Source organism: Crinia signifera, chromosome 5 (genome assembly GCF_055691185.1).
Source record: "Crinia signifera chromosome 5, ASM5569118v1, whole genome shotgun sequence".
In the NCBI taxonomy this organism is placed as follows: Eukaryota; Metazoa; Chordata; class Amphibia; order Anura; family Myobatrachidae; genus Crinia; species Crinia signifera.
In genome coordinates, this window is record NC_139221.1 from 169,997,611 (window position 1) to 170,012,780 (window position 15,170).

At 43.8% G+C, this 15,170-nt stretch overlaps 1 protein-coding gene across 3 annotated transcripts in view; it reads left to right on the forward strand.

The window, feature by feature from the left end:
• Positions 1-15,170, forward strand: part of MOCOS (molybdenum cofactor sulfurase) — a 571,628-nt gene that overhangs the window by 294,629 nt on the left and 261,829 nt on the right. For all 3 annotated transcript variants that reach the window (XM_083188287.1, XM_083188289.1, XM_083188288.1), the window contains exon 6: positions 3,448-3,647. In XM_083188287.1, coding sequence (XP_083044413.1) covers positions 3,448-3,647 — 200 coding nt within the window. The remainder of the gene's footprint in view (positions 1-3,447; positions 3,648-15,170) is intronic.

The window sequence follows — 15,170 nt, forward strand, 5'->3', positions numbered from 1 at the left end:
TGTCCACATATCTGTGGTTAAGTGAACACTGGCTCCAATCCCACTTTTCAGGCCATGGATTACTTTAGACTTGATGTCCTGGTATAGTTCAGGAATTGCTTTCCGGGTGAAATGGAACCGAGGTGGAATCTGGTACTGAGGACACACAGCCTCCATTTATTTTGTGAAACCCATAGGCAGATATTGTACACACATTTAATACTAGTCATGGCTTCAGTGATCCGCTGTGCCACTGGGTGAGAACTGACATACTTATTTTTCCCCGCCAAGCACTGTTGAACAGTCAGTTGTTTTTTTCAAAGTAGTATAATGGGTTTTCTTGGGACACTTCTGGGTTGAAGAACTACCCAAAGCAGCATCAGTAACAGAAGGCCTTTAGATCAAGGATTCTTCTGCAGAATCCTTGAAAGGGGAGCATTCTTCTAGCACAACAGTAGTATCAGAATAACCATCCCTGGTCATTGCTGAGGATACTGAAGTTGATGGTGAGGGTGTTGGTAGTGGACGGGCGTTGGATAACACTGCCAGTGGCGTAACTAGGATTTTTTCGCCCCCCCGCCGTTATGGGAGGCGCCGCCCCCACCCCTCCCCCTAGCCCTTCCAGCACAGTTAAACACCCAATACCCCCCCAGCCCCTCCCCCTTACCCCGCTGCCGCATTCCCTCTGCGCAGATCTCTTCCAGGCTGCGGACCGTCTCCTCCTGATGTACAGTCCCGGGACGTGTGGGCAGACAGCGCGGCCCCCCTAGCCCTCCCATCCGCCCTCCCTCGTAGAGTTAATCACCCCCCTTACCCCTCCTCATGCCGCCGCATTCTCGCAGCGCAGATCTCCTCCAGGCTCCGGACCGTCTCCTCCTGTCGTACAGTGCTATTGAAAACTGCCCCTCACAAAATGGCTGCCCCCTAATAGCAGACAGTTTTTAAGGATGCTAGAGGAGGCCACCGCCTCCTCTAGCATCCCTACAAAATACTGTCTGCTATACGGGGGCAGCCATTTTGTGAGGGGCAGTTTTCAATAGCACTGTACGACAGGAGGAGACGGTCCGGAGCCTGGACTCTGGAGGAGATCTGCGCTGCGAGAATGCGGCGGCATGAGGAGGGGTAAGGGGGGTGATTAACTCTACGAGGGCGGGCGGATGGGAGGGCGAGGGGGGGGGGGCGCGCTGTCTGCCCACACATCCCGGTCAGCTCAGCCACACACAGAGGTTAGTAACATAGCCCCGCAGCGTAGACCGGCGCCCACAGTTACTCAGCGCCTCCCTGCCATGGCGGGGGCTGCGGGGCTATAGTTACGCCAGTGAACACTGCGTGGACCATGGAGGTAGAACTATCACACACGGAATTGTTCTACTTCTGACTGTAGTATATATTATGTATGGTGTATTCGATTGCAGTGCAGCACACCACAGTGACCACACACCACAATGAAAAAAACAAAATGAAAAATGACTGACAGCCTGCCTGTGTACCCCACTACACTGACTGACAGCCTGCTTAACAAACGACCAGTACAATTACTACAATATAAGTATATTATATAACCCAGCACACAAACCCCTCTGCAGTCTGCACAGCACAAACCCCTCTGCACTGCACAAACCCATCTGCTGAGTCTGCACTGCACTGCTGCAAACCCCTCTGCACTGCACAACACCCCTCTACACACTGCACAAACCCCTCTAGTCTGCACTGCACAACACCCCTCTGTGTCTGCACAGTACAAACCCCTCTGCAGTTTTCATAATTGTTACAGCGCGCAAAAACTGGTGTAGAATGATTCATTCAGACACATTATTAGTAACGCTAATGTAGGCAGAGGGCCCCTTCAGTGCTATGGGACTGTCGGGGGGGAAGGGGGGGTTCTGGGTACTCAGCACCCCCCCCCCCCTGCATGCACCAATATATGCAGACGATGGGCGGAATTTAGATGACCCTCAAAGCTGTGAATTTAAGAGATTTGCGGCTCAACCAGAATGAGGGCCTGTGTGTGTGTGTGTGTGTGTGTGTGTGTGTGTGTGTGTGTGTGTGTATGTTAGTGTTTATTTCCATAAATAAGCAGATTTTGGAAGGTTTGCGATATTATTGACATTCAATATGATTTACTGGTGTCTTTAAGTGAATGTGTTTTGCAAGATACTGCACACTTATGTTAAGCATAAGTGCATGTGATACTGGATCTGTAATAACCAGGTGCATATTCTGCTGACATACAACAGAACACATCTTTATATACTTCTGAGCATAGAAGCTGAAATATGCTGTATTTGCATTGTTCTTTTATGCTGCTTTCACACCGCAAAACCTGCTTAGATCAGGTATTTAAAACGTTTTTTAAAACAGGTCAGTGCAAGTTTAACCCCTTTCACATCGCATGTAAATACCTGGTCTAAAGCAGGTTTGCAGCATCAGACTGAGCTAAATCCGACCTGCTTCAGTTCAGTTCCCACACTGACAGACTTCCCAACTTCCCACCATCCTACTTCGCCATTGGCTACCACGCCAGCTAGGCAGCTGCTGATTGGATGATAACCATCCCCTATATATACAGATAATTATCCAATTATTAGGTTGGTGTTTTTAACTGCGTGTAGGTCCTGTCCCAACTTAGCATTACTACTAGTACCCGCCACCATCATCTGCTGTCATACACTGGTCTAGCATGCCTACGTGTTTCCTCGTCTCTAACACATGTATTCGCAGGTAACAGGGGCACCTCCTCCCTCCCCTCCTCTCCGGCGGTGACCCGGCTCACTCTCTGGATGGGGATCTGACACTCGCTGGCTGCTGGAGGTAAATGGGGGAGGGATACTACCACCCTCATACCCCCTCATCCCCCAGTACTTGAGGCAGGGTACACTGAGCATTAGCTGGTCCTCTCTGAGCCAGCGCCGTGCATATTTAATGAGCCGGCCGCTCAATACATATGTGCATATGTAATGAGCGGCCGGCTCATTAAATATGCAGGCTCTGAGGACCAATAGTGCTCACTGCTGCCTGGGTACTATTTCAGACCCGTTCAGACAGCAAAAGAAACAGGTCTGAAACGTGCAGGACCCTGCTTTTTACCTTTTTAAAATACCAGTTATTTTAAAACGGTAAATTCACTCTGGACCTTTTAGACTGCACATTACCGTTTTGAAACGGTAAAAAAACGGCAATATACCGGTTAATATGTGCGGTCTGAAAGGAGCATTAGCGTAGATTTGCAGCAAATTCTGCTATTATGGAATGCTGAACAGAAACTTAACATATTAATCCCTCTGTGTACATAAAAAATGCAAGCTTAAAATATTTTTATTTTGCTTTATAATAGTTTGTTGCTTCTTTTGTTTACCTGTTTACAATCTTGACCTTTTGATATACTAAATTAGTAATTAACTAATTTTCTAAATTTATGTAATAAAATATTTTTTTTCCAAAAGAGACAACTGATGTTTTGTTTTGCAGATGGAATGGAGAATATTAGGAAACATACCCATGCTCTAGCCAGTTACACATACAATGTTATGTCTGCTCTCCGCCATGCTAATGGAAAGCCTGTAATATGCATCTACACTGACACAGAGGTTAGAACTGTCGATGTGCAAGGTCCAATTATTAATTTTAATGTGCTGGATGAAAATGGAAACATAATCGGTTACACTCAGGTACCTATTTACCTATGCATCTGTGGAATTCTTTTTGCATTTTATATTTGCTTAAATGTATGTTTAGCCTCTCACTAAGCAGCTTGGCAAATTCAAGACTTACAGCATAACCCTTCTTTACTTTGCTACAATCGATCCTGATACGATGTCTGAAGAACAGTATTTATTATTCAGTAAAAGGATCATGAATATATGTGATGATTGATTAGATGATGTAATAAGCATAACATTGCATAGACATGAAATTGTTATATTGAAGTGACGTTGCATATACATGAAGTGAAGTGAAGTGTTAAAACTGTAAATGAAACATTGAACATGCAATTACAATATGTGCATAGGAAAATGCAAGGCAAACATATGCAATGCACATAAAATTGTGCTTAAAACCTGGCATTATAAGTAAAAATGACATGCTTCAGTCTAACTATTATAGCTGGCATGCCTAACTGTCAAATTAGGTTCATTTAGGTTCATGGATCATTTCATTTCAGCAATACATAAGTACTGTACCACTGCAATTTAATATGCCAGAACTTCACTGAGGGGTTGGGTCTAAAATATTGACAGTGATTTGGACCTGTCACTTAGAACCTTTACAGTATAAGTAATACCTGGCCTGAATCATTGATAGATACTATAGCAATTGTTTTGTCAATATTTGATTTTCAGTGTTATTTAGGTTTATATGAAAATTTCCTTTCTTATAATAATATAATAGTAAATTGATATACTCCTATCAGAGTATATAAGAGCAGAATTACACTAATATATTTTGTTTGTGGGAGACTGTGTAATAAATGCACACTCAAAAAAAGGAAACTAGTCAAAGAAAATTAATTATCACTCATGTTGCCACAATTGTCCCCTGCTGATGACAGTTGGTACTGCAGAGAGGAGCTGACCCTCTAAATGTAAAAATCAACTGTAAAAGTTAAATAAATGGAGCACTATCTAACGCATGTCAATGTGGATAGTTAGATGTCTTTAATAATATCATAAAAAAAACCATAAAGCAAAATGGGTACGTGTTTAGTTTCATGGCGGCAGCTCTAATCTACGTTGTCAGCGTAGCCGCTGCTGTGAAACTACACTGGAAGCAGGGAGAGCAGGGTGGTGGGTGACAGAGGGAGAAGGGTGGTGGGTGCTTTGTTTTATACTTACCGTCCTCCAGTTGGCGATCCCCGCGGACGATGGTCACTCGAGATATTAAAGATATTAAAGGTCTTGCTAGGGAGCTCCCTGCATATACAATAGGTGGTCTTTTGATATAGCCCCATATTGTTGGGTTAAGTTACTTATGTCTTGTGGTTTTTCCTTGTTTTGTTTTTTTTACCTTTGGGGGCTGTGTGAGCTGCATGGTGGGCAAATCTGATGAATAGCAATGATTAAATTACTTTCATGGAATATTAGGGGTATAAATTGTAAAATCAAATGATCCTTTGTCATGAAATAACTTAGGCATTATGGAGTCGACATTGCCTGCCTGGTAGTAACCCATCTTGTGGGAGGGAAATTGATGACCGTCAAGAAATTTTGGGTGGGACACACCTACCTTGACCCTTTTCCATCCTCATCCAGGGAGGTAACAGTCCTTGTAAGGAAATCAATGCCATTTGTTTGCAATAAGGTTCATATAGATCCTGGAGGATGCTACATTTTTCTTGACTGTACGATTAATTCCATGCAATCATTACTGTTATCAATTTATATCCTTCGCTCATTTTCATTTTAAATCCTGATAAGAGCTCCACACTCTCCTGTCATCTGCCTGGGGGACTTCAACAAAGTTTTGGACCCTCAGGCAGATAGATGGAGGATTGGTTCCTTAGGAAAAGCCAGAGGTAAGGGGTTCTATAACTTTGTACAAGTCATGGGGTGGATTGATCTATGCAGGGAACACAATCCCAACACTGTGCAGTTTTCCTGTTACTCAACATCTTATCAAGCCTTTTCAAGGATAGATCTCATGTTGGTCTCCAGGAATTTTGTACCTCAAATAGCCAGGGTTGAGTATAAACCAAGAGGTATATCAGATCATTCCCTGATATTTATGGAGTTTTCGGATATAAATGATAGGGGTCAAGGGTTCTGGAGATTTAATGCTGTTTGATTGCTATATATGTAACATGATGCAGGGTACTTGTTTCCTAGCACGGCGCCCACAATATTAAGTTGTATGACATCTCATCGCATCACATTGCATGCGAGCATATGGCATGCGATGTGATGCGATTTTAAATTGTATAAGCCCCTATACGATTTTTAATTGGTGATTACAATGTTAAATGCACCCCCACGCCACCCTCACTATCAAAAGGCCAGAGGACGCGCACCGCCGCCCCTCGCGGGCTCGCTGCGCTCGCCACACTTCGGGTTGGCGTTGATAGTGGGGGTGGCGTTGGGGGTGCTTTTAACATAGTAAGCACCCATTACGGTGCTTATACCATTAATTATCTTATAAGGGGCACATTTAACATTGAAAACACCCATTAGGGTCGTATACCATTGTATATGCCATACAATGGCATACAATGCGATGGTATACAATTTAAAATTGTATAACATCAGCTGCCATCGCGTAATATGGCATACCATCGTATGCCTTATGGTCTGCGATGCTATGGGTGCCGTGCTAGGAAACAAGTACCTGATGCAGCACTGTTAGCCCAGTGGGGTGAGTTTTGGGAGACAAACTAGGGTTCAACAAATTCAGCTAAAACATGGGTTGCTTTTATGGCATATATGCGGGGCACTTGAAAAAAAAAAAGGCATTGCAGAGATTAAAAAGGGGAGCAAATATACAGGTACTTGTGTATTATCACGGCGCCCAGTACTCTATTTTAGTAGCGGGTTATTCAGCGTAGTGAAATCACTTTTCCGATGCGATGCGATTTCCCTAGTTAATTTATTCACTGCTCCCTGTACAATTTTCGCATCACATCGCATAAAATAACACTGAAATACCATAACACTAAAATTGTATGCTATTGCATGTGATTTTAACTCTGTATATGCATATGTTACAGAACACCCTGTGTCATATGTGTGTAAAAGCCTTGTGTATATGTATGTTTGATGTAAAATACCTTTTCATACCCCCATTATCCACGTTATCCCGAAGCGTGGCGAGCGTATGCGTTACGCGTCATCCTGACCTTTTCATACCCCCACTCCACGTCGCGCAGAGTTGATTTTATATAGTGTAGCGAGCCACCTAACTCGAAGCGAGGCGAGGGTACGCGGATTACTTTACATGCATTCCGCGTCCCCTCGCCACGCTTTGGGCTCGCTGTGCTCGCCACACTATATAAAATCAACTCCACACCGACGTGAATAGTGTTGGTATGAAAAAGTCGGGAGGACACGTAACGCGTACCCTTGCGGATCTCACGGAGCTCGCCACGCTTCGGGATAAGTGGATAATGAGGGTGTTTTCTGGACAAATTCCCAACTGCAATAGCAGCCATTTTCACAAAATCACAGAAAATCACAGGAAAACACCACCAGCTCTGAGGTATTCTTCTTGTCACCACAGAACTGTGGTGTAGTCCACAAAAAATTCCTAGTGTGCGCAAGCACACATGGCCAATAAAGTTGATTCTGAGAACATCACCTCAGAGTGATTTCTGACAAGATCTGACAGGGGCAGAAATGACAGGGAGCGGGAAGGGTAAAATCGCATTGCATGCTACTTTAACGTAATGCGATGCGGTGCAATTACACTAAGTTAGCGTACGTATAAAAAAATGGGTACCAAGATACAAAAGTAAAAAAGTACCAAGATACATTTTTGAAATTCTAGAAAAAGTGTTTAGCTTGTCAAGTAACACTGCCACTTCACAACAAAAATGGCAGGATGCCCAAAGAGAGTGGTTGGCTACAGTAAAAGAGGAGAATGTGAAAATGATGTCATATAGATCACAACAGAGTTATCAGAACTCAGAAAGATCAGGCAGATATCTCACCTATGTGGTGCAAGTAGCAATCCCTTCTAATATTATAAGTAATATCAAGAATGAGGAGGACAACTTGGTAAATACAACTGCACAGATAGGCGAAGCCTTTACAACATAATTTAGCCACATACAGTATATACCACCAGATTAAAACATAATTCAAATGAAATATAGGAATATATTAATAAAATTGACTTGCCAACTCTCAGTACGGCAGATGGTATGAGTATGGAGTCCCCCTGAATATTGTGGAGCTGAGAAAGGCAATAAAATATCCTCTGAAGCCAAAATACTGTCTGCCAGACTAAATAGACATATATTTGAAAATAATACACTCAGACCAGTCTGGCATTATGCCTGCAAAGGCCAGTGGCGCGGGGGGGGGGGGGGGGGGGGGGCGTGGGGGGGGCGCCCGAGTACCCATATCTCGGCAGGACGTGATATGGGTTTTGACATTAGAGAAAGTAACCTGCCCCTTTTGTTGCCCCGCTTATAATACATTTGTTTTGTGTAGTCCAGCTTAAGGCGTGCCTGAGCTGTCAAGAAAGACTCAGGTAATTTTCTATTGTTTAAGTAAGTTTCTAGATTTGTAGAGGAGTTAGAGGCCTGATAGATCCTAAAAGAATAGGCAACCTCTCTATGTAAATCTCTATACTGTTGTGCAGATTCTTTTTTGCGTTTAGAAACATATTGAATAATATGACCCCGTAATACCGCCTTTGATGCTCTCCAGAACAGGACAATGTCCTCCCAGTGATCTATTTTATCATCGTGGTAATCATTCCATGATTGCAAAAGGAAATTTTTAAAGTCCTCCGAATTCGCTAAGTAATCTGGAAAGAACCAGAGGCGATCCCCCCCCCCCCCCATACCTAACCACAGACTTATAGATACTATATAGGTCTGACAAGAGTAACTGACATTAACCAGAAGCATAGAGGCGAGGATGCAGATCACATGACCAGGGTATGGATGTATGAAAGGACTATGTGAATAACAAAAACCAAGCTGTAACCAATATTGGGAAAAGGTCACAGCACCCTACTCTAACAGATAACGCTATAGTTTCCTCCAGAAACCAATGCATACCTGCGTTGCTAAGGCTTTACTTTTAACAGCCATGTTTGAAGGGGTGAATTAGGTCCACCCCAACTCCAGTACAGATTTTACAGGGAAACAAGGCACCAGTGGAATCTAAGGGAAGACCAGAGGAAAAAAAAAAAAAAGGCTACCTGAAAAACTAAGGAAACATTAGCAATAACAATGCACACAAAAACCAGAAGCAACCTGGTCACACACGAAAGAACAATATCAATCTCGTCATTGATAAAAACCACAGGTGACGTCACCGCTAATAAGCGAGTACCAGAAGAGACCTCATCACATACAAAAGAAAAATAGTGATCTTGTCATGGAAAAGAACCAGAGTTGACCTTGCCACTAATAAGTGGGCAACAGAAGCGACCTTGTTGTTATTACCCACCTAATAATGAGCAAACATAATATAAACAACCCAGATGCAAAATAGTCATAGAACAACAGTATACAAACAGAATACCTAGCCACAATGTGAAGAAGGCCGCAGGACTCACGACATCCGGAGTAAGTGATTCATGGACCGAAGGTACAGATGACCAGGAACAGCAGGAGATGCAGCTTGCTGTAGTGGTTTCTAACTGCAGGTGTCAGTGGCGTAGCTTGGTTTGGGGCGCCCCCCTGCCGTTAATGGGGGGGCGCCCCCCTCCCCGCCAGCCTCCCCCCCTCTATGCCGATGGACCACGATAAAATGGCCACCCCCATACCGCAGACAGTTTCATCATGGTCCGTCTCCATAGAATTGATTGAAGCCAGGAGGGGAGCCGGGACACGCAGACAGGTAAGCCTGCGGGGGATGGGGGGCGGGGGCATTACTATAGCACCGCAGCCCCCCGGCACCCCCACATGCACAGCGCCCCCCGCGACCGCGGGGGCTGCGGTGCTATAGTTACGCCCCTGGCAGCTGTAGAAACTCCAGACTGGGAACTCAGACAGTGAATACAGGCTGAGGTATGCTGAAAACAGGAGGCTGGGCTACAGACACATGGCTTGGAGCTCAGCAAGGGAAACGCAACAAGGAGCTGCACTATGTGCAGCTAAAGCTGAACACTCACTAGGAGATCAACAGGAAAGTAACACCGGAGGGGAGGAACAGATCAGAATCCCTAATGAAGGGTAACCAGCTAATGAGGTGTCCAATGCAGGTGGACTGCTGGACATATAAACCATTCCAGAGAAACAGCTTTATAACAAAAGCAGCAGCAGCAGCACACCTGCCAGTGTCATGACACTTCTAGAGGTAATACAGTATAAGAGAACCAGAATCTTAAATCAAAATATGATCTTTACATTGATTGCTTTCAATGAGTCCATTTATGGAAGTGAATATTTACATTGATAAAGATTGCTACATTGTAAGGTCATCCAGCATAGCAAGAAGATCTCCTGGGGAAAGTAAAAACCTACCACAAGGTGGTACAGTATGTGCAATTACTACCAGTAGCACGCAGGTCAGACCTTTAAGTCCACCTTTAATGTGGCTAGCCAAGATTCTGTATTTAGCTGAGATATGCAGTGTACAGATACTTGAACCAAGAGAGTAATAGTAACATACTGTAGTAACATAGTGACTTAGCTGAAAAAAGTCCTTTGAGTTCAACCTATTTGACTTGTAACTTCTGACTTGAGTAATGCTGCGTTCTCAATGCAGGCCCTGCAAAACCCTGGATTTTTCTTGCCTGATTTTTGTCGGGGCACAGAGCTTCTCAACAGACCCCCTTATACTGTACCTCAGACCCGGGAATTTCCAGTGTCTTCCCTTTTCACACTGCTTTCCATGGTCTGCCTTCCAACAAGTGTGTGGAATTTGATTGGGTGTTGGGAAATTTGTACAAATTGCTGTGACTGGCTGTTTAAAAAACAGCTTTTATTGGCTGTGGCAGATGTATTACCACCAAAGAAACGGAGGTGGACTTGGGCGCTAATATCCCTTTAAAAATAAATGGACGCTTGTAAAGAAAAAATGTATACTAAGGTAATTTAAATGAGCAGCAATCTTCAAAAATTGCACTAGTGTCAGTGCAAAATAAGTACCAAGTCTGTGGTCCTGGACCACAAACTTGTACAGCAAAATGTATATTACCCAAAAGGAAAATAGGAAGATTGCGCTAATATATACACAATAAATTGTACCAATTTCCAATGCACCATGGAGGGGATCACATGTACAGCAAAAGACTGGAGACTGCTTCAAATTAATGTATCAAAAAAACAATTTAATTATCATACAGAATATACATATACATGACTATTTGTAAGGTGGTCACCTAAAAGATTAAACGTGTATATTAGCATATGCTATAATACCAATGTGCACATAAAAACGAGCTAAATGTTAGCTCTGGATAAAAAAAGATAATAAGAATAATAATCTCTCTGAATTTATATAGAAACTGACAATCTTGCATATGTTGACACTGTCGACTGGGTTTATTGCCGGACCATACTGTGGGTATTTTAGTAAATTGCTGGTGGTAACAATGTCCTTTTGTAGGAGCAATGGATCATAGCACAGTGAGCGCATACATCACCTGTGCTGCCGGATGGTAAGAGTCCTGTGCGGTGTTTACTTGGTGGAGTGTCCCGCCTGAGGAGACTGACAATCTCAGAGGAGCTTGTTAAAACATGCACTTTCAGTCTCTTCTTGAATGATACCAAGTAACATCCTGTACTAATGGTAATACATTTTTTCTCTGTAACAAATTGATACAAATACCCAGCAGTGAATAACTGCAGAAATTAAACTATACCCTGACGGTCAAACTTTGTACAGAGGAGGCTGGCTTACACCTGTGAAAAACACAACTATAATAAAATTTGGCACATGCGGCACGCTCGCACATGCAATTTTATTAATACCTTCACCATCTGTATGTGTTATACTGTATGTGTTTTTATATTTCGCTTGTTTTACTATGAAATCAATTAAAAGTTAGATTTTAGGACTCTATTTCTTCCACTGGTGCACACCAAGACAAATCCTTTTTCTTTTCTCTCTTTGTGAATCTGCCCGGGACACACTCCTGCCATAGAATTGATTGAAGCCAGGAGTTCAATCACTTCTTTTTTGTGCTCGGGTGGCCATGATATGACTTTGCGGAGGGCAGATCCGGTCATATGCCCTATCAAGATTTGGACTTTCTGTTGTTCGTGCAGGGTATATAACAGGAACCTCGACTCCATCTTATCCTTGAACTCCATGAATGTGCCTCCTGGTGGTTTGTTCGTGTCTCCACTGTAGCTGAGTAACCATGACGCCCCAAAATAATATGGGAGTGTGATTGGTGTTGTTGGTGTCACGGAGGCTCGGTCTTGCTGTCTACTGCCCGGTGACGATTCTCCACCCGGTGCTGGTATCGCTTCTCCACCGAGTGCTGGTGGTTGCGCTTCTGCTTGCTCCATTTTTCTTGTCTCGCCTGTCCTCCCAACCTGACCCAGATCCTGTTTGTGACGCCAAATGTAAAGTACGCGGTCAGGTTCAGATCTTTATCCAGGGTATTGAAGAGGCAACAGTTGAGTGGGACTTAAGGAACAGATATAGATTTATTTCTTACTATTCAGCAACCACAAATATCGCAACTCTTGGTCTACGGTCTGCTGATCCCGCAAGGTCAGCCGTGTGAATCACTGCAATCGATAGTAAACACTTCAGCCTACTAGAATTAACATAACAACTGTGTCTTCCCTAGCACAATTTTGCATGAATGAGGATCCTAACATACACACGCTACGTTAGACAAAGAGCTTACACGGGGTTAACCAACATCCTAGTTACTTTGCATGCCTAGGCGAATAACTAACTCGCTCTTCCAAACCACTCTATGTCTCACTTATTCTTACTAAACAGGTATGCTATACTTAACACTATATGGGCCAATGGTACCTGTACCCAAATATCATTTTGGCCTGCATACCGGAATCAATGTACAATTTCCCAGGGTAGTGCACCTAAAGGACAACCCGGCCTTCCTACGGATAAATAGCCTGGGTGGTGTGGTTGCCTGGCCTTCCTACGGATCAATAGCCTTGATAGTGTGATTGCCTGGCCAGCGTGACGGAGTCTGTCCTGGACTAAATGACAGTATCGCTACAGTTAGGCAGGGAGTTCCCCTCTGTATAAGGGTACTACTCCTGGGCTGGTCCCATACTCAAGATGGAGGGAGCGGATGTCCCTTTATAGCCTGCCCTGTAGCTGCGGGACTTCACTAGATCACCCTGGCTTCAGGGGTTATACATTCACCCATTCGTGGCCACCATGAAGAGACTCACTGTTCTGTGGTATTTCTGTCGGGGAAGGCTCCTCTCCGGGGGGGGGGGGGGGGTACTCCAGCCAGAGTACTTTCGTAGTGCTGCGCCTCTGCCATTGCCGCTGTATTTGGTGCGGCTGTTAAGTGCTTCTGCCCGGCTGCTATCTAGGGAAGGGAGAGGTGGCTTACCGCGCTCCCCGCTGCTGTCTCTCTCAGCCCACTCTCCTCCCCGGTCCGCCTGGGACACACACTCCTGCCGTCGCTCCTGCAACACCGCTGTCCTGGGTGCCGCTGGGCTTGTGGTCCCTGCCGGCTCCGCTCACTCCTCCACGCCACTCAACCAACCCTTTTTCACGTGAGTTCCCCTTCTGCCCTCTGACCTTGTTGCTTCCCATCTTCCCTTGCGCCGAACCTCTGTCCAATCCTCACAGTACTCCTTCTCCCTGTCTGTCCTCAGTGGGACACAGGTACAACAATCCAGAGGTCCTTAGTGTAGACCCCACACCCTTAAGCCTATTCTCTATTCACTAACTGGTGTTGGGAACATTGGACCCGATTCAGACCTCCTTGCTGGGCTGCGAAAGTCCAGCAGGCAGGTAGCCGCTGCCCTGTTTCCCCGATGAACAGACGCTTCCACACACTCCCCCCCACCCAGTGCAGGGCTGCAAATGCGATTGCAGCTGTGCACACAGGGGAAAAATCATTCACCATCAATTGATTTTTCCCCCTGCTTGCAGTGCTGAGTGAGCCAGGACTCGGCTCTGCAAAAGCCGTAGGGAGTAGAAGCCGTTGAGGACGTCAGTGGCCCTCCCTCCTGGCAGCTGGGGAATGCCTTTGTTTTCTGGAGAACACCCAGAAAATGCCAGCAGAACACTCCCCTAATACCCAACCATTGTCAATCAAACAGCGAGAGGCTTGCAAGCACAGGCATTCATAGCCTGTGCTCGTACATGCACCTCCGATTATTGCTTGGAATTCGCAGCAAAAAAAACTGAATCGGGCCCATTCCCTATCTGTCCTGAACAGATATTTAACAGCAAGCCACAGGAGTTGATTAGCCCAACTATGATTAGGGCATTAGGAAAAACCTGGACAGTCTTACTGCTGCTCTAATAGTGTGTACACATGGTGAGACTTTTTATCAGATTTTGACTACCGGTATATACTTTAAATTTATTTGAAATCGATTCAAAATTGCAAAATTCAATGCAGATTCTATATTAATATGCACCGTGTAGTGTAAATCAAATAGAAAAGTAGACGTGCCAGGCAAGTCTACATAATATAAATCTATTGTCAAAAAGTGAAAATCGAAAAAGCAGTAGAGAAATCGGATAGTACAAATCAAATAGGCCAAATTTAATCGAATATCATGTCTCACTGTGTGTACACACCATTACCTTATTCGTTAAGTGCACATTTCATTCATTTAAAATGAAATTCCAAAAATAGCACTATTTCAGATTATTAATATATACAGTATGTGTGTGCGAATTATTATATAATCTGCAAAATGCTAAATGTGACTAAAGTTTTAAAAGTTTCCTTGACCTATTAAATTCAAGTGTCTGTCTTTTAAGTGCTTCAGAGACATAATGACAAAAAGCCTGATATAAATTTAATGGAAATGAAAGTAAAATAGTGCATTAGCAGTGTAACTGTCATAAGGCATTAGGATTAATAAGATATAAAAAGCTAACAGTTAGTCTCCAAAATTTGCATAATTTACATGGCAGTGAGACTATAAATGTAAGCTCCTGATTATTCCGCTCTTCTGTTCCAAGTAATTTACTATGTGCTGTTGCCGAGTTCTTGTGCTTAATCTTTAATCATTATAAAAAAATAGGTCATGTTTGTCTTTTCTTCCTGCCCCAGATATTAATTCTATTTATATCTACATCTAAAAGATAATTAGAGTAATGCATACGTTTCATCATGGTATATAAAAAAATAAGTTTTATCACACTTAGATTGTGGTTAAGACAAAGATACATTACGATGACATTGCAGATTGCATCCATAAGCAATTGACTTGGTAGATTGTGCTTTGCTTAAAAGGCTACATCATTTTTTGAATTCTATGAAATTCTATAAAACATATTAAATATATTCTAATTAATATCAGCTCCTGGAGGAACCACGTTGGCGGTAAGCTCCCTACTGTATCCACCAGCACCCAGATCTCCCAGCCTACCACCTGTACCAGCACCCAGAAAAGGGAG